The sequence below is a fragment of the Bos indicus x Bos taurus genome, chromosome 29 (genome assembly GCF_003369695.1).
Source record: "Bos indicus x Bos taurus breed Angus x Brahman F1 hybrid chromosome 29, Bos_hybrid_MaternalHap_v2.0, whole genome shotgun sequence".
NCBI lineage: Eukaryota > Metazoa > Chordata > Mammalia > Artiodactyla > Bovidae > Bos > Bos indicus x Bos taurus.
In genome coordinates, this window is record NC_040104.1 from 29,160,394 (window position 1) to 29,179,903 (window position 19,510).

The 19,510-nt window shown below is 38.1% G+C and overlaps 1 protein-coding gene across 1 annotated transcript; it reads right to left on the bottom strand.

Annotated features, from left to right (window-relative positions):
• Positions 1-4,823: 4,823 nt before the first annotated feature.
• CCDC179 (coiled-coil domain containing 179) lies at positions 4,824-17,800 on the bottom strand. The gene is made up of 4 exons (XM_027532616.1): positions 17,716-17,800; positions 17,095-17,139; positions 14,082-14,186; positions 4,824-5,574 (listed from the first exon to the last, which is right to left on the bottom strand). Exons 1-4 carry the CDS (start codon positions 17,758-17,760, stop codon positions 5,566-5,568), a joined length of 204 nt encoding a protein of 67 aa, XP_027388417.1. The 5' UTR covers positions 17,761-17,800; the 3' UTR covers positions 4,824-5,565.
• Positions 17,801-19,510: the final 1,710 nt, after the last annotated feature.

Sequence of the window (19,510 nt, forward strand, 5' to 3'; positions counted from 1 at the left end):
TCCGCCCCGCCGCTCCTCTCTGCCCCGCCCCTCTCCCGCAACGCCCCACCCCGCCCCGCGACACCGCCCACTCACACTCCCCGCCCTTCGACTCCGCCCACATTCACGCCCCGTCCCCGCGGCTCCGCCCACGCCCCACCATTCCTCATGGGCTCGGCTCCGCCCCACTGTTGCCGGGCTCAACTCTGGCCCCGCCTCGACCCCGCCCCTGCAGCTAAACCCCGCCCCTCTAAGGCAACTCCCCACCCTTACCTCCAGAGGCTCCGCTAGGACCAGGCCTTGGACTCCGGAAACACCTGCTGAAGGCAGCACGCGGAAGAGGGATGGAAAAGTTTGGCTATAGCCTGCAAAACTCTTTGTAGCTCCCAGTTGGCTGACCCTGTATAAATGAGTGACATGACTCGGGATAGTTTATGTTATCTCTTTTGTGAGAAGGGACTCTGACTTCCAAGAAATTAAAGCCAAGATTTCAAGTTGATGTCAGCACGCATTTCTGTAAGTGCCTCTCAGTACTACTCCAGTTAAGAGGGCAGAACATGAAATTTATCACTATGTTTTAGGATTGAGCCGCGTGAATGCAGCATTAGTTGAGATGTCCATTATTTTCTGGTGCGTTGGATGCATTTTTCCATCCAAGAGTAGCAGTAATGTTTGAAATATTCAGAGATATTTAGAGTGAATACTTTTCAAATTTAATAGGTATAAGAATCACTTGAGCATCAACTTTAATGAATTAAGGTAACAAATATCACAGCCAAATGGACATATCATTGGAAACTTGATGCCAGCATACTGGGTTCTTGATGTTAATTTTCTATTAACAGCTTTATGAAGTCACCAAGTGGTTCTTTTAAATTATTTAATTTTTTTTACCCAGTTAATTGCTATGGTGTAAAAGTTATCAGAAAACTGTACTTGTCAAAAAATCCTTTCTATGAATCCTTTTGAATATGAAGTGCTTATTGCAAGAGCATCAGAGTAAAACAGTGACTAGACATGATTGAAGAGCTGATTACAATGCAGTTGACAAAGAAACTTGGTTACTACTGTGAGTTACAAAATTCAGCATGATTACTAGAATTATGGCTGTTAATATTTTACTTAGACATATTAGATTTTTAGGAGGTCCATAATTTCCAGAATGTCTATATTAATAACATTTACCCTTACAACATAAACTAAGTTTTATCATGACTCCTTTGATAATGCTTACATATAATTTCATGTACAAAGTAACCCTAATTCGTTTAATATTTCTCTTCATCAGATTTTTCAGATGTTATCTCTGAAGCATCCCAAAGTTAGCTAGAGGTCAAAAGAACTTTGATTAGAATTTGAAATTTGGAAAGTTTGTCAAAAATATCAAAAATGTTTCAAAACATTTGATCAAATATTATAGGGTCATATGTCACTGTGGAACAATACTTATTCACTTAACCAAAGTGCCAATAAAAGATTTCAAGAAGCAAATGTTGCAAGTCATAACAGATTACTGGTTAAAGGTAAAAAAACTTTACAATTAGTTATCAAAAGAAGATCAATATTTTCCAAAAACTTTGTCTCCTTAATAGAGAGAAAGCTGAATTCAGGTTTTGTACCATTTTACCTTTCAACTTAAAACTCATTTACTCAGTTAAATTTATTCTACTATTTATCAGCCCTGACCAACACATAGAATGCCTTTCTAAGGCATTGTCTAAAGATAGCTTTCTATATCCATATTAATTTGTCCCTTATTTTCTTTTCCTTTTAGAAATATAAACAGCTTTAGGACAAAAATCCTTTCTTTTCCCATGTGTTTCCATTCTTTATACCTTCTTTTTCCTTGCATACAAAGATTTTTTCCTTATTAATTTTTAGTAGTAATTAGATACTTTAATTGTAGTAATTAGATATTTTAATTGTAATTCTTAACCTTAAAAACCTTAGTTTCTAATGAAAACTAAGTAAGCAATTATGAACATGTACATTAGCAATTTATAGATAGGCAAACTTGTGAATATTAATTGTAATTTCTAAAACAGGTGTTCTGTAAAGAAAATATCTCAGTGTGGCACCAAATATATTTACTAATAATCCTGAATATTTTTAGTTTCTCTGTAAAAGGAAGCTTTTGTTCAGTAATGTTACAGTTTCTTATTTGGAAATGATCTGTATATTCAATGAATTTCCATCATTGAATTTAACTAAGCAGTTTCAAGTTACAAATAAATCTGGAGAAATGATTTTAGACAGATATACTCAAAACATAATTATTCCTAAAGAGTTCACTTAAACTACCTCATTTACCTTTAATTTATTTAAAACTTTCATATCAAGTTATTTTTCTTGCTGACAAATTTTGTAGCAGGAATACTATGGTTTTATTTGATTTTGAGTAAACCTAGGTACAACAAAAGTATCATTCTTAATGTTGATGACCCTAAAGAGATGTCTGTGTTAATTAAACTGACAAACTGAAATTTTTCATCCATTAAAATGTAATCTAGTTCATTTAATTTATTAACTCTAGATCATGTGATTCAGAAGTTCATGTGGATAAGTTTCTTTGTATTTATGAGTATTTATATATGCTTAATTTCCTTTAAGCCAATTAAATAGAGCTCTTTTACAAATTAATATTGGCAATGCCACACCTCTACAATACAAACATGCAGACACAAACAAACACCTCATAGTATCCACTCTAAAATTTTAGCCATGAATAAGTTACAATAATATAAAACCCATCAGTTATAAGACTTTGGATTCAAATTGTATTTCTGGTGGATGGAACAAATCGAGGTCACCTGTTTAGATGACTAATCCTTTTACTAATATTTATAGAAAAGACACTTAAGTGTCTTACAAACCTTAAGATTTGTATTTGTCCTGACAAGTCAAGTTCCAAGTTATCTTTTCCTGTTTTGTTTTTTCTTTTAGTAAGAATTACCTTCCTGAAATTTGCATTTTAAAAAGATGACTATGATTAGAGTAACTGACCAGGTAGACTATATGAAACTCAGAAGTATAGGAGAAATTCAACTTCCTCCTAGAAGGAACTTTTTTATTATCATACATTTTAATCCTGCATGTTATTATTGCCACAATACCTTGATTTTTTCTTAAAACAATCAATTATTTTTAAAAAAAATAAAAGAAGGTTAAATGATTTTGTATTCATTCTTGTGTATCATTTCCAGAGCTATTCATTTTGTGAAGGTCCAAGAATCTGACAATTTTTCTTCTACTTAAAGAATTTGCCCTGCAAGTCTTCTAGTGATAGATATTTTGGGGGCTTTCCTTTTCTGGAAAAAACAACAACAACAACAACTGCATTTTGCTTCAAATAACACGTAAGATTGACAAGATTTTTAAAAATGTTTTAAATCAGTTTTTTAAAGATGTCATTTTGGTTACATGATTTATCATGACCTTGGTGGTTTTCTTATGCTTATTTCTCAGCATTTAATGTGCTGCATGTCCCTGTTTTCTTTTTTCAATGTTTTTCAGCAATTGGATTATGAGATAATTTGGTAAGGTTTGGAATTCATTTTGCTTGGTGTCCATCACACTTTTTGAATCTGTGGGGTTAGTTTTCATCAAATTTGGAGACATTTTGGGCATTTTTTTTTTTTTTGCTTCCATCCTTCCCTACTCACATATCTCTAGTTATTCATGTCTTAGACCTCATGATAATGTCTCACAGATCAGTGAGCAACTAATCATTTTCCCAGTCTTTTTCTCGTTGCTTTAGTTTGAATTGTTTCTATTGCTTTATCTGCTGTATCTTCAATTTCAATGTCTTTCATACGTAGTCTCTCAGTAGTGTCCGACTCTTTGCAACCCTAGGACAGTAGCCCGCCAGGCTCCTCTGTCCATTGGATTCTCCAGGCAAGAATACTGGAGTGACCTTCAATGTCTTTTATTTAAATCTAATATACTGTTAATATCATTTAGTGGATTTTTAAAATTTCAGATATTTTCAGTGTTAAAAGTTCCATCTTTTTAGTCTTCCGTTCCTCTCCTTGCTGTGTTCACATTTTCCCTTAAACTGCTGAACATAGTCAACATATTTATAATAGATGATTAAACTGATTCTTCTGATTCCATCCTCTCTTCATTTTGGTGTCTCTATTAACTTGATTCCCCCATTTTTAATGTTTTATAATTTTTTGCTCCTTGGCATGCCTAGTAATCTTGACTGGACACTAGATATCGCACATGGATGGTACAAAAAGGGTAAACAGATCTGACCTTGCTGAGTTCACCCTATACACATGCAGCTTAGCATTTAACACAGACCAAATGCAGGTCGTAATACAGAACTGCCAATTACTTTCAGCAGTTTCTTACTTCCTGGATTTCTGCCCTACAGGTTCCAGTTACTCCAGACTGCCTGAATCCTTATCCCTGTTTCTCAATCAGGAAAACTCCTGTGTTCTGCTTATGATCCTCTTCCCTGCATAAAGGACTGCTCTGGAATGCTCCTCAGGCAGTAAATGGAGTTCATTTGGTTCTCTTCTCTTAGGGATCACAACCTGTTTTTGACTTTTGTCTATTTTCTGAAACCATTGTTTTTTAGAATTTTGTCTTATTTTATAGTTGTTTACTGTGGAAACATAATTCTGGTACTTCCATTATGCCCAGAAGCAGAATTTCCTGTATTTCACTTTAAATTTTATTTAAGAAACCACACATCAGTCATCGAATATAACATTCATGTTCATTCTATAGTTGGTTATTCTTTTATCAGAAAATAATTGTGATAATTCCTTTTTTATGTTAGAAATTACTTATATAAGTAAGTAAGCATTTTACAGACAGATATGGTAATGATTTATTTCTTGCATAAAAGTAAAAATTCAGTATTCAAATTTTACTAATAACTTAAATGAAAATTTTAATTACACTATAGCTTATTTGCAATATCAACATATGATACAGACATTAGTTATATTAAAACTCTTTCCTAGGTACAACCTATGAAGTAAATAAGATACAGGGTTATAATGTACAGTGCATGGAAAACAGCCAATATTTTATAGCACCTTTAAATGAAGGATAATCTTCAAAAATATTGAATCACTACATTGTGCACCTGAATCTAATATCGTTAGTCAACGACACTTCAATACGTCATAGTTCAATAAAAAACAAACCAAAACAAAACTCTCTTCTATGACTTGTTTAAAGATTCTAAACATCTTGTTTAAACACAAGTCATTATAAATAAACAGCAGAGGAAATGTATTTTCCCCTATTATTAAAGCATAACTCTAAATCTCTAAATAAGTTGTAAATCCAGTTGCAAAAACGTAAGCATGAATACATCACTTACAAAGGCATATGCATATTATTATTTGTTGAAAAGAAGCACTCTCAAATTACCAAAGTGGTAGTAAGATATCGTATTTAATAAAATTCTAGACCCTGTAGCTTAGGTGTTAGATGGTTGCACTGTGTTTATTTTGCTGAACTGGAAGAGCACTGTCTTTACTTTTTCGAATGACATCACATCATAAAATGCCACTTGATGTTAGAAATCTGTGGTCCGGCATGATTTCTTCCACACAGACTTCAACTTTATGTCCACTAGAAGAGATTAAAATACACAGAGAAAAATAAATTCAATCAAAACGTACAAAGCAAAGATTTATACAAACTATAAATTCTCTTGGAAAAGTCTTAAAAGACTTTCTTACAAAAAATAATTGTATAAAGAATTAGAAATAATATTCTAAATTAAAACAGTCACATAGAAGCCAGATATAAGTCATGATAATAGAAAACTATTATCAAATAAATCACATGCTGTGTGTGCTGTGCTAGGTCGTGTCAGTCATGCCCAACTCTGTGCGACCCCATGGACTGTGGCCCACCAGGCTCCTCTGTCCCTGGAATTCTCTAGGCAAGAACACTGGAGTGGGTTGCCATGCCCTCCTCCAGGGAATCTTCCTGACCCAGGGATCGAACCTGCATCTCTTACGTCTCCTGCATTGGCAGGCAAGTTCTTTATCACTAGTGACATCTGGGAAGCCCCAAATAAATCATATCTGGATAAATATGATATAATCATTTTTTCTATGAGTCAAGCAACAAATGCTATAAATAGAAAAAAACTGTAAAAACCAAAAATAACAATTTAGAGAGAGGACAGAGGAATTTCTGAATATAATGGATGTGATAGAGATGTTAGACAAGGATTTTTCTTTCCAAGTTTTATGGTCTGTGATTGACTGAAAAAGTATACTAATTTACCTGTTGAGTGTTTTAAGTCTTGAAATGTCCCAAAATGAAGTGAACAAGAGTGACAAATAAGTGCAAATGGAAAGCTTATGTATATCATTATCAGCAGGAATTTAATCTTAATACTTCAGGATAATTTTAGTATGTATGAATATGATAATTAATGATATAATTAGGAGAAAAGTTTTGTTACAGAGATAAACAGACAAAAAGTTTTTTCAAACATTTTCCAATTGGATGCTCTGGTGTCATCATGCATCTTCTGTCCTACTGGGCACAATCCATGTTTACGTAAAGCACTTATATGTGTGGACTCAGGCCTTTATTTTCATCTCAAATCATTTAAGTTGTACAAATACTGTTGATATACTTTTTTCTGAGGCCAAAGATTAATTTAAGTAGAAAGAAAAAGAGAAGATGGTATTAGTAGGGGTGCCACTTATAACACAACAATTTGCAAAAGATAAGGAGAAGAAAAAGTGAAAAATGATATGCTCAGTTGGTAAAGAATCCACCTGCAATGCAGGAGACCTGGGTTTGATCCCTGGGTTGGGAAGATCCTCTGGAGAAGAGAAAGGCTACCCAGTCCAGTGTTCTGGCCTGGAGAATTCCATGGACAGTCCATGGGTTTGCAAAGAGTTGGACACGACTGAGTGACTTTCACTTTTCAAAGCAGTATTATTCTGTACAGTCTGGCTTTGGTGCTAGTTTTACATTCATTATGAGCCATTACATTCATTACAATTTTGCAACAAGATCAGTAGAGAAATTGAGAACAAGCATTTATGTTCATTTATAATAATTTGACACTGCTACAGCATTTTGATTGTATGTTACAAAGTGATCAGTCCACAGTGGTTTGGAAATTAAACCAAACAAAATTTTAGTGTATACTTTGGAACATTGAGCCCCCTCATGTTCTTTTTGTGGAAAAAGGAAACGTTGATAATGGCCTACTACCGCCAAAAGAAAATAACTGGATGTTCTGAACATAATTTCAGAAATTTTGTATTAAGGACAATGAATACTAAGTGCCAGATCGAACTCAGGCTTTTCATGGATCACGCATTTTATTTTTTATATTTGTATTTGTGAGAGATATCAGTTGTCTCTGGAAGCTCTCTGGCTGGTAGGATAATTGATAAAGAACATTCGGCAGACATTTCTATAAGACACATCTGGCAGCTCAAGAAAGAAAAGGGAGTTTATTAACGGAAAGCCATAATGGTTTGAAATTGAGGACAAGTCACAAAAAGAGGAAACCAATGGCACGAGACATCTGCACTGGAAAAGGGATGGAAAGGTTAACCAAACTAATTGTGTGAAAGTGAATCAAGAGTTAAGGGGCTCAGAAGCCATACCCTGTAGCAAGGTGGTCTCAGGAATCATTGCTCCCTTCTCCCCCACATCCCACATCATTAAACTTTGCTATGGAATAACTGTGCAGACGTGAAGAGATGACTCCTGGGAAAAGACCTTGGTGTTAGGAAAGACTGATGGCAAAGGAGAAGAGGGAGGCAGAGGATGAGATGGTTAGATAGCCATCACTGACTCAATGGACATGAATCTGAGCAAACTCCGGAGATAGTGAACGACACGGAAGCCTGGCATACTGCAGTCCATGGGGTCTCAAAGAGACACGACTGAATAACAACAAACGTATGTTGTGCAAGCATATTTTAATGCATATCAGAGAGATCATGACCATGGGGGTGGAATTACAAACACAGGTGTATCAGCAAGAGAGGAGCTATGTAGATATTTAAGACAGTGGGGTAACTATATAAAGTTGCATATCCTGGGATCCTGTGTGGCAATACATAAACTCCCATGACTATGGAAATACAAAGGAAAGCAAAGCTAAGGGGCTGAATTTATATTCATAATATGCATTTACTTGAAAAACTGGGAACAGGATGAGTTTCGGCCTGAAAAGGAAATGAAGGTATTTTCTTTCACACTAATTGTGCTCAGTTGGTCTGACTCTGTGACCTTGTGGACTATAGCCAAGCCAAGCTCCTCTGTCTATGGATTTCCCAGGCAAGAATACTGGAGTGGGTTGCCATTTCCTTCTCCAGGGGACCTTCCCGACCCAGGGATGGAACCTGCATCTCCTTTATTGGCAGACAGATTGCTTACCACTGAGCCACCTGAGAAGTCCTTTTTCCCACTAATAGAACCTCAATTCTCTAGAGCAGCAAGAAAGCAACTTCAATTTTTCTTTTTTTTTTTTTTTACCACTTTAGACTTTCTTGCAGCTAAGGGTGGCCAGTTTTGATCAAGGAAAAATAAGTGGGAGTTTCCAGTCTGACGTGTACAGAGTTTGGAAATCATCACTCACATTCTCATAACCAGAAAAATGCTGAACACACTGAAAATCAACAACTTTTCTTAGATCCGTCAGAGAACTGAAGTCCCAAGGTGAACTGCTCTGCTGACACCATACTGGAAGGAACACTTAAACTTTAACGGACAAGTTGCTGTGGCTCAGTATGGATTAGCTTGAAAGTTAAAAAACTCAGTTTGGTGGGGAGTCTTAGGGAGGCCCTCTTAGGGAAGCCTTCATATTTCACTGAGTGAAGATCAGAACTTTAGTTGGGTATTTTCCATACCGTATGTAGAAGGGTCTGGATTTGGGCATTTCCCCAGGTCAACTAGAGTTTGATAAAAGCCAAATTAGATAAAAGGTAAATTAGATCCTGATAAATCAGTTCCCTTGAGTGTGCCCTGTTAGGAGAACAAAGAGCCCTAAGTATTTCAAAATGGCAGTTTCCCCCTTCCACTCTGGAAGCAAAGAGATTTTTCCCTGATCTTCTATTATGTGATCATATCACTAGATGCAGAATGAGCATTTGACAAAATCCAACACCCCTTTATGATTAAAAAAAAAAAACCCAGCAAAGTAGGAATAGAGAGGGATTGTCTCAAACTTAAGAAAGAACATTTATAAAACACCTACAGCTAACCTCATATTTAATGATGAGTAACTAGATGTTCCCAGCTAAGATCAGGAACTCTGATGAAAAAAAATTATCAAAGATGACCTAAATAAATCTGATAAACAAGGCTCATTTATAAAAAGACTCAATATTATTAAGATGTCAGTTTTTTCCAGATCTAGCACAATACAATCAAAATTACAGCAAGTTACTTTGTGGATTTTTATAAACTGATTCTAAGTTTTATATGAATAAACAAAAAGACCAAGGATTACTGACACAACACTGAAGGAGAAGAACAAAGTTAGAAGGCTGACACTTATGTTACTGATATTACTAATCTAACTCCAGGATTTATTATAAAGCTACAGTAATCAAGACAGTGTGGAAGTGGCAAAAGAACAGATAAATACTCTATTTAATGGAACAGAATAGATAGCCCAGAAACAGATCCACGCAGATACAAATAGTCAACAGGACTTTGACAAAGGAGCAAAGGTAATACAGTATAGATAGGATAGCTTGATCAGGAAATGGTGCTGTAAAAATCAGAACGACAGCCACATGCAAAAAAAAAAAACAGTCAGTTTATACCTTTCATTGAAAGGAACTCAAAATGTATCATAGACCTAATGTAAAGTATAAAATTATAAAAATTCTAGAAAATAACACAGGAGAAATGCTATAAGACCTTGGATTTCACAATGAGTTTTTAGATACACTAAAAGCATGATCCGTGAAAGAAATAATTGATGTTAAGCTTCATTAAAATTAAAAATTTTGGCTCTGGGAAAATACTACTAGAAAAAATGAAAACACAAAGGACAGATTGAGAGAAAATATTTGCAAAATACATATGAAAAGCTGGCATCCAAAATACACAAATGGCTCAAAACTCAACTATAAAAAATAAACAATTAAAAAGTGGGCAAAATGCCTGAATAGACACATTATCAAAGAAGTTATACAGTTGGCAGATAAACATATAAAATAATTGTCAATATGCTGAATTGCTCAATCATGTCTGACTCTTTTCAACCCCATGGACTGTAGCCCACCAGGCTCCTCTATCCATGGGGATTCTCCAGGCAAGGATACTGGAGTGGTTTGCCATGCCCTCCTCCAAGGGATCTTCCCAACTCAGGGGTTGAATCCAGGTATCCCACATTGCAGGTGGATTCTGAGCCACCATGGAATTGCAAATTAAAATAATGAAATATCACTACACAACTATCTACATGGCTAAAATCTGCAAACACTGATGACATCAAATGTGGGCAATGGTGAGGAGCAACAGAGAACTGTCATTCATTGCTAGTGGGAGTGCAAAATAATACAGCTACTTTGGAAGACAGTTTTGCCAGGTTTTTTTTTTTTTTTCCCTCAAAGCTAAACACAGTTTTACCATATGATCCAGCAATTGTGTTTCTAGGTATTTCATGTAAAAAAATTTTACACATTTTTTATGTGTAAAAAAAAATTTTCCCATGAATGTTTACAGCAATTTTATTGATGATTGCTAAAACTGCAAGTGCCCATGATGTTTTTAAATAGGTGAATGGATCCATGCAATGGGTAAAAAGAAATGACTTATCAAATCATGAAAAGATATGAAGGAAACTTAAGTGTCTATTACTAAGTAAAAGAAAGCAGTATGAAAGATTGCATACTCTATGATTCCAACCATATGACATTCTGGAAAAAGGCAAAACTAGAGAGAGAGCAAAAATATCAGTGATGGCCAGGGCCTTGAGACGGGTGAGGGAAGAGGGAAAGGATAAATGTATAGTGCACAGGAGATTTTTAGGGCAGTGAAAATCTGTATGATAGTGTAATGGTGAATAAAAGATGTGTGTGTGTGTGTGTGTGTGTGTGTGTGTGTGTATGTTTGTATGTGTGGGGTGTCTATCAGCTTTTTTGAAGTATAGTTGACATGCAATAAATCACAAATATTTATTTGAAGTGTATACTTTAAAACGTTTTGACATGCATACACCCACAAAACCATCACTTCAACCTAGATTTTATATATATATATATATATATATATATATATATATATATATATATATGAAATTAAAAGACACTTACTCCTTGGAAGGAAAGTTATGACCAACCTAGATAGCATATTCAAAAGCAGAGACATTACTTTGCCAACAAAGGTCCGTCTAGTCAAGGCTATGGTTTTTCCAGTGCTCATGTATGGATGTGAGAGTTCGACTGTGAAGAAAGCTGAGCGCGGAAGAATTGATGCTTTTGAACTGTAGTGTTGGAGAAGACTCTTGAGAGTCCCTTGGACTGCAAGGAGATCCAACCAGTCCATTCTGAAGGAGATCAGCCCTGGGATTTCTTTGGAAGGAATGATGCTAAAGCTGAAACTCCAGTACTTTGGCCACCTCACGCGAAGAGTTGACTCATTGGAAAAGACTCTGATGCTGGGAGGGATTGGGGGCAGGAGGAAAAGGGGACAACAGAGGATGAGATGGCTGGATGGCATCACCGACTCCACCGACTCGATGGACATGAGTTTGAGTGAACTCCCGGAGATGGTGATGGACAGGGAGGCCTGGCATGCTGCGATTCATGGGGTCGCAAAGAGTCGGACACGACTGAGTGACTGAACTGAACTGACTGATGTACATATACAGAACAAGAACTAATTCAACAGGTGTATACTTTTTCCCTTTGTCCTGTATCCTCTTCTTTTGGAATGTGGATGCAATCTCTACCTATTGTAGAAGCTTTTTTTGAGACGATGAGAGTAAAAGCCATGTGAAAATGTGAACGATCAAAAAGATGGAAGGAACCTGAAACTTCTTTGGTGGTTTTAAAACTCATCATATCAATCCTAGACTGCCTAGATCAGGAGTTCTCCTTTTGAGGAAAAAGTACTATTTATTTAAACCATGGCAGTTGAGTTTCTTTTAGAAGGAGCTGAAGTTACAAATTTCTGTCTAACAGTGCTATTCATTAGTGAGGTTTGTTTTCTTTGAAAAAAAAAACCAACAGAAAAAAAATCTTAACGATCAGAAATATAACCTACCTCAAATATTTCTACAATGAAATCTGATCCCAGAGATTTCCTGAATAAGGTCGGAGCTCACTACTAAGGCAAAAGAGGAATGGATGAGGAAATGTGGGGGTGTTCACCCTAAAAAATCTGCCTAAGACGGGAGGTAATAGTTTTCTTCAAATATCTAAAGGGCTTTTCAGTGGAAGGAAAGTCATTGGATTCATGACTGGTTGCAGATGACACCACCCTAATGGCAGAAAGTGAAGAGGAACTAAAAAGCCTCTTGATGAAAGTGAAAGAGGAGAGTGAAAAAGTTGGCTTAAAGCTCAACGTACAGAAAACGAAGATCATGGCATCTGGTCCCATCACTTCATGACAAGTAGATGGGGAAATGGTGGAAACAGTGTCAGTCTTTATTTTTTGGGGCTCCAAAATCACTGCAGATGGTGACTGCAGCCATGAAATTAAAAGACGCTTACTCCTTGGAAGGAAAGTTATGACCAACCTAGATAGCATATTGAAAAGCAGAGACATTACTTTGCCAACAAACGTCCGTCTAGTCAAGGCTATGGTTTTTCCAGTGGTCATGTATGGATGTGAGAGTTCGACTGTGAAGAAAGCTGAGCACCAAAGAGTTGATGCTTTTGAACTGTGGTGTTGGAGAAGACTCTTGAGAGTCCCTTGGATTGCAAGGAGATCCAACCAGTCCATTCTAAAGGAGATCAGCCCTGGGTGTTTTTGGAAGGAATGATGCTAAAGCTGAAACTCCAGTACTTTGGCCACCTCATGCGAAGAGTTGACTCATTGGAAAAGATTCTGATGCTGGGAGGGATTGGGGCAGGAGGGAAAGGGGACGACAGAGGATGAGATGGCTGGATTGCATCACCGACTCAATGGACATGAGTTTGAGTGAACTCTGGGAGTTGGTGATGGACAGGGAGGCCTGGTGTGCTGCAATTCATGGGATTGCAAAGAGTCGGACATGACTGAGCCACTGAACTGAACTGATTAGGCATACAATTGGTACTACATGTAAAAAGCTCATGGAGGCAATATAAAGTGTTACATGGAAGAAGTTTCAGTTTTTAAAAGATTTTTTAAAATGTGGACCATTTTAAAAGTCTTTTTTGAACTTGTTACAATATTCCTTCTACTGTTTATGTTCTGGCTTTTTGGCCATGAGGCATGTGGGATCTCAGCTTCCCGACCAGGGATTGAACCTGCAGCCCCTGTATTGGAAGGCTATGTCTTAACCACTGGACCATCAGATAAGTCCCTGGAAGAACTTTCAAATGTATATCAAAGGTATTAAGAAAGATGGAATAAGCTGTGGTTGGTGTAGAGTTTTCTGATGTTACAAGTGCTCAAGCCTGGATTAAAAAACTATTTGGCAGGAGATTTTGTGACTTATTCTGCAAATAATATAATTGAGAAGATTTAAGTGGTTAACTTTGTACAGTTAATAATACATGCAAAGGAATTCAGAACATCAAGGTTTCAAAGATCTTTCCATTTTCCATTTTTCCATCCACTCTTTCCATTAGACCACATTATCTTCAAGAGACAACTATAAAGAAGACTTAAATAACAGATGAGAATTTGATTAGAGGAGTTTTGGGGGTTTTCACCCTAAAAAATCTGCCTAAGATGGGAGGTAATAGTTTTCTTCCAATACCTAAAGGACTTTCCAGTGGAAGGAAAGTCATTGGATTTATGACTGGTTATTAGGCATACAATTGGTACTACATGTAAAAAACTCATGGAGGCTCAACTGCAGCCAGACTGCAGTTACCAATTTCTCAAAGGAAAGGGGAAAAACAGAATTTAGAGTGTTATATAAATGAAAAAAATGATGATGTGTTTTGCATTTAAGGATCTGTTAATTTCAGTGGAGCACTTACTAGAAGTCCGGGTTCTGGAACAGGCGCAGGCCTTGAAAACCGTTTATTAAATTTCCTCTTCTGTCTCCATAGGTTTCTCATATGCTCAATACGTTTAGCTGTGGACTTTAGGAAAAAATTAAAAGGAAAGAAAACTTTTACAGTATTAACAGAGCATGCCAACATTTTTGGTTTGTATCCACAAAAAAAGATAAACACAATCACTGGATATGGCTTACACAGCTACATAGAAATAAGGGAAAGACTTTTGCAAATGTGTGGTTTACAGATGAAGAAAACACTTCAGAGCTTCAGTAGAGTTTTCAAATGAAACTCTTTATTTTGATTTCCACTTCACTAACCGGGCACTATTAGACAGAAGGAAAGATATACCCATTTGAAGGCAGAGTTCCAAAGAATAGCAAGGAGATAAGAAAGCCTTCCTCAGTGATCAATGCAAAGAAATAGAGGAAAACAATAGAATGGGCGACTAGAGATCTCTTCAAGAAAATAGAGATACTGAGGGAACATTTCATGCAAAGATGGGCTTGATAAAGGACATAAATGGTATGGACCTAACAGAAGCAGAAGATATTAAGAAGCAGTGGCAGGAATACACAGAAGAACTGTACAAAAATGATCTTCACGACCCAGAAAATCACGATGGTGTGATCACTCACCTAGAGCCAGACATCCTGGAATGTGAAGTCAAGAGGGCCTTAGAAATCATCACTACGAACAAAGCTAGTGGAGGTGATGGAACCAGAAATCAAATTGCCAACATCCACTGGATCATGGAAAAAGCAAGAGAGTTCCAGAAAAACATCTTCTGCTTTATTGACTACACCAAAGCCTTTGACTGTGTGGATCACAACAAACGGTAGAAAACTCTGAAAGAGATGGGAATATCAGACTACCTGACCTGCCTCCAAAGAAATCTGTATGCAGGTCAAGAAGCAACAGTTAAAACTGGACATGGAACAACAGACTGGTTCCAAATTGGGAAAGGAGTCCATCAAGGCTGCATATTGTCACTCTGCTTATTTAACGTATATGCAGAGTACATCATGAGAAACGCTGGGCTGGATGAAGCACAAGCTGGAATCAAGATTGCTGGGAGAAATATATATAACCTCAGATATGCAGATGATACCACCCTTATGGCAGAAATCGAAGAACTAATTAGCCTCTTGATGAAAGTGAAAGAGGAGAGTGAAAAAGTTGGCTTAAAACTCAACATTCAGAAAACTAAGATCATGGCATCTGGTCCAATCACTTCATGGCAATTAGATGGGGAAACAGTGGAAACAATGTGATACTTTATTTTTGGGGGCTCCAAAATCACTGCAAATGGTGACTGCAGCCATGAGATTAAAATACGCTTGCTTCTTGGAAGGAAAGCTATGATCAACCTAGAGAGCATATTAAAAAGCAGAGATGTTACTTTGCCAACAAAGTTCCGTCTAGTCAAAGCTATGGTTTTTCCCAGTAGTCATGTATGCATGTGAGAGTGGGACTATAAAGAAAGCTGAGCACTGAAGAATTAATGCTTTTGAACTGTGGTGTGGGGGAAGACTCTTGAGAGTCCTTTGGACTGCAAGGAGATCAAACCAGTCAATCCTAAAGGGAAATCAGTCCTGAATATTCATTGGAAGGACTGATGCTGAAGCTGAAACTCCAATATTTTGGCCACCTGATGCTAAGAACTGACTCACTAGAAAAGACCCCAAGGCTGGAAAAGACTGAAGGCAGAGGAGAAGGGGCTGACAGAGGATGAGATGGTTGGATGGTATCACTGACTTGACGGACATGAGTTTGAGTAAGTTCCGGGCATTGGTGATGGACAGGGAAGCCTGGCGTGCTGCAGTCTACGGGGTTGCAAAGAGTTGGACACGACTGAGAGACTGAACTGAACTGAACTGAGACAGATCTAAGACTCATGGATATATGTGTTTACTTTTATTTTAAAGGTAATGTTCATTTTAAAATCCCAAAGGGCTTTTCTTTATAGAAGTAAGAATACAAAATACATGCACATTCTTTAGTTTTCTTAAATGATGAACGTCACACAGAGTTTTATGTCCCCATTGCATGGCTGGCATCTATAAGTAGCAGAGACCTCGGAGATGAAACTAGAATGCTTAGAAGATAAGGTAACAGAGTAGTAGGCTGGAAAAGACAGGAATAATAGGAACTTTTCCACTGCCAATGTGAAATTGTACAATTGCTTTGAAAACCATATGGCATTATTTTTCATAACAATGGTAAGGTCCAATCCTTTTATGCTTGCCCAAATAATCAAGTGAAACCCTTGATTATGGGGGGAAAAAAAAGCATGTACTCTAAAGTTCACAGTAGCACTGGTCATCATTGAAAAATTTGGAAACAACCCAATATTCATCAACAGGAGAAAGGATCAATGAACTGTTATATGTGCAACAATGAAATATTAATAGCAGTGAAAACAAAGGAATTATAACTATATACCACATTATGAACAAATCTTTGAAAACAATATTAAGAAGAAAGGATAAATCATACAATGAATTTTGTGTGATCCTATGCTTATGAAGTTCAAAACAAAGAAGACAATATACTTTTAGGAGCATTAAAGGAAAAGATTAGATTGATAAAAATGAAATTCAAGGTAGTGGTTACCTCTGGGAGAGATGCTGCGCTCAGGTTGAGCACAGAAGCAGCCTCTACACGAGTTCAAGGATACCCATATATTTTCTTAAATTGGAGGTATATTTTATAATTTCATATGCTGTATACATATATATATATATATATATATACACACACCCTGTCCGCATACAAAATGTTACATTAAAAAAAGGAGAAAAATAAACCATTTAGGTTATCCTAGTTAAGACTCATTCTGATACTAGTCACAAGATTCCAGAGTCTCAACAAAGATAACACAGAAGGGTCTAGCTAGTAAAATTTCTGTCCTATTAGGGATCAGCACACAGAAAGGAACGTGATAAAGTCACACTTTCGAAATAACCAGGATTATTTATTTAAATATTACCTGCCTTTCAGTGACTTCTGCAGGATGCCGCCAGCTCGAGCTTTCCTACATAACATGTAAGATTAAAAAATTTTTAAAAAGGGCATGAACAAAGGAAAAATTCAGTTATTATAATAGGAAGCCTGTGCTACTATTTTCTGTTTATAGATGCCTACTATCTCAACTGCAAGAGGCAGGATCAGAATAAGAATAGCAAAGTGAACACTGGGTGGAAGATGAGATTGTATTATGAGAAAAAGAAAAAAAACATCTATGAACCACACTACCGGGACTATTGAGATTTATTCTGGAAGGAGAGGGTGTACAAGAAAAACCAAACAAGCATGTTTCAGTTGGTACTGAACATTGCCACGCTGGGTCAGTGTCATTCAACCAACAGAAGACAGCACGTGCTTGGCCCCGGCAGGCAGGAGGCGGGGCTTTTCCACCTCCCTGTAGGTCCTGTAGCCCAGGATCCAGTCGGCCTTCTCCCACTACCACCCCTCCCAACTCCCCGCTGGATTTCCCAACCCCAAACCACCAGTCGTCTTGCAAGGGCAAGCAGCGCGAGGGGCCAAGGCAGCCTCCGAGAAAGGGGAGGGCAGGCGCAGGGCCCGGGGCTGAGGGCCTGGGAGGACTCACAGGGTTGACTTGGACAGAGTCGTCCTCCCTACAGCACAGGCACATGTTGCAGAGCCTTGCAGCGCTGCAGCGCCCACCGCCGGCCCCCGTCCCAGTCCTCAGAGGGGCGCCCCCAGTGGCCCCCTGTGGCCCCCGCGAGCCCCGCCCTGTTCCATCACAATCCTCTTTATCCTACCCGCTGGGGGCCCGCCCTTTCCCTTAGCGGTCTTCCAATCGCAGTGCAAGGAAGCTGAAGTCAGTACCTCACCCGAGATGGGCTAGCCTTCCGGTTCCTTTGCTTTGACATCCGCGTAACACCCTCCGGTTTTCTTCCAGACCTTATCGCTCTACTCTTGCCTCCAGGGAGTTCCCCTCCCTTCTTAACACATCTAGCTTACATTTCATGGTCCCTGGGTTCAGCCTCAGGGTTTCTTAGTTCCATCACCTCATGATTCTTCTGTCACAGCTTCCCGTTGGATACATCCAAGTACTTGTCTTCTCCTGGTCAGTACCCAGGCAGAAGGGAGAAATCTTGAAGATAGCTGCAATGCACATTCACTGTCTCTGGCTTAAACTGGGTCCTCACCGCTGCTTTCCACTTCTTTTATGTTGCACCACTTCTTTGGGGGGCTTTGCAGCGTTTCCTTCAAACTGTTTGTCCTCTATTAAAATCTCGGAACCCACTATCTCCAGGTCACTTTTAGAAGCAGAACAAGTCTTGCTTCGCACCCTGATAATGGCTAACACTTCTGTAGAGGTTATGCTCAGTGCTCTTAGATGAACTTATGCATACGTAACTCATTAACTCTTTATAGCAACCCAACAGGGGCATCTATGCTGATTATCCTCTTGGAAACAAGGCTCTAGTATGTTAAATAACTTGCCCACGTAATTAGCAGCTTCAGTCCTGTCCAACTCTGTGCGACCCTATGGACTTAATCGCCCGCCAGGCTCCTCTGTCCAAGGGATTCTCCAGGCAAGAATACTGGAGTGGGTTGCCATGCCCTCCTCAATACATAACTTGAACTTGGCCAAGATTATATAATTGGAGAGGGAGCTGGAATTTATATCCACAATCAGCCTCCAGAGCCTGTGCTCTAAATACTGTGCTAGGCCATCAACTACTTTTAAAAGATTAGACTAGACAATAAAATCAATTCTGGGCATGCAGAGATTATTTAGAAACTGGGGATGACTGCTGATGGGTCAACTGTCACTGCCAGATGAAGTGTCACTGCTAGGGTGACAGGTGACCAAGAGGACAGGTCTGAGTCCCATCCTTCTGCACTCCCACCTGCTTCCCAGCCTCTGTCCAGTACCCACTATTAGCTGAACATACAAGGATCCAGCCAAATAAATTTCCAGATCTTTTCTTTCTTTTTTTAAAATTTGTTTTGTAATTGGGGAAAATTTCTTTACAATGTCGTGTTGGTTTCTTCTGTGCAACAATGCAAATCAGCTATCATTGTACATATATCCTCTCTATCTTGAGTCTCTCTCTCCTCTCCCCATCCCACCCCTCCGCTCTTTTATTTCTAAAGAGAAAAATAAATATGTGAAGTCCCAACCTTGGCTTTACAAAGTAGAGTATGGAAGAGTGGGTTTAGAGCTGAAAGATAAGGGACCAGTAAGTAGCACAACAGCCATCATGCCCTAAATCACTTTGCAGTCCTTCAGCTCCCCACTATTCATATTGATAATCTGTATCACACTACAGACAGCCAATGCTCTGCACCTCACTCAGATCTCAAAATGTGATATTGTTGTTGTTGTTCAGTCTCAGTCATGTCCAACTCTTTGCCATCTCTTGGACTGC

What these genes read in the sequence shown, in the direction of transcription:
- CCDC179 (XM_027532616.1), bottom strand. Translation starts at nt 17,760, where the DNA reads ATGTGCCTGTGCTGTAGGGAGGACGACTCTGTCCAAGTCAACCCT. An exon ending in ACTCTGTCCAAGTCAACCCT is followed by an intron (nt 17,140 to 17,715) that starts GTGAGTCCTCCC and finishes CATGTTATGTAG; the next exon opens with GAAAGCTCGAGCTGGCGGCA. An exon ending in CAGAAGTCACTGAAAGGCAG is followed by an intron (nt 14,187 to 17,094) that starts GTAATATTTAAA and finishes TTTTTCCTAAAG; the next exon opens with TCCACAGCTAAACGTATTGA.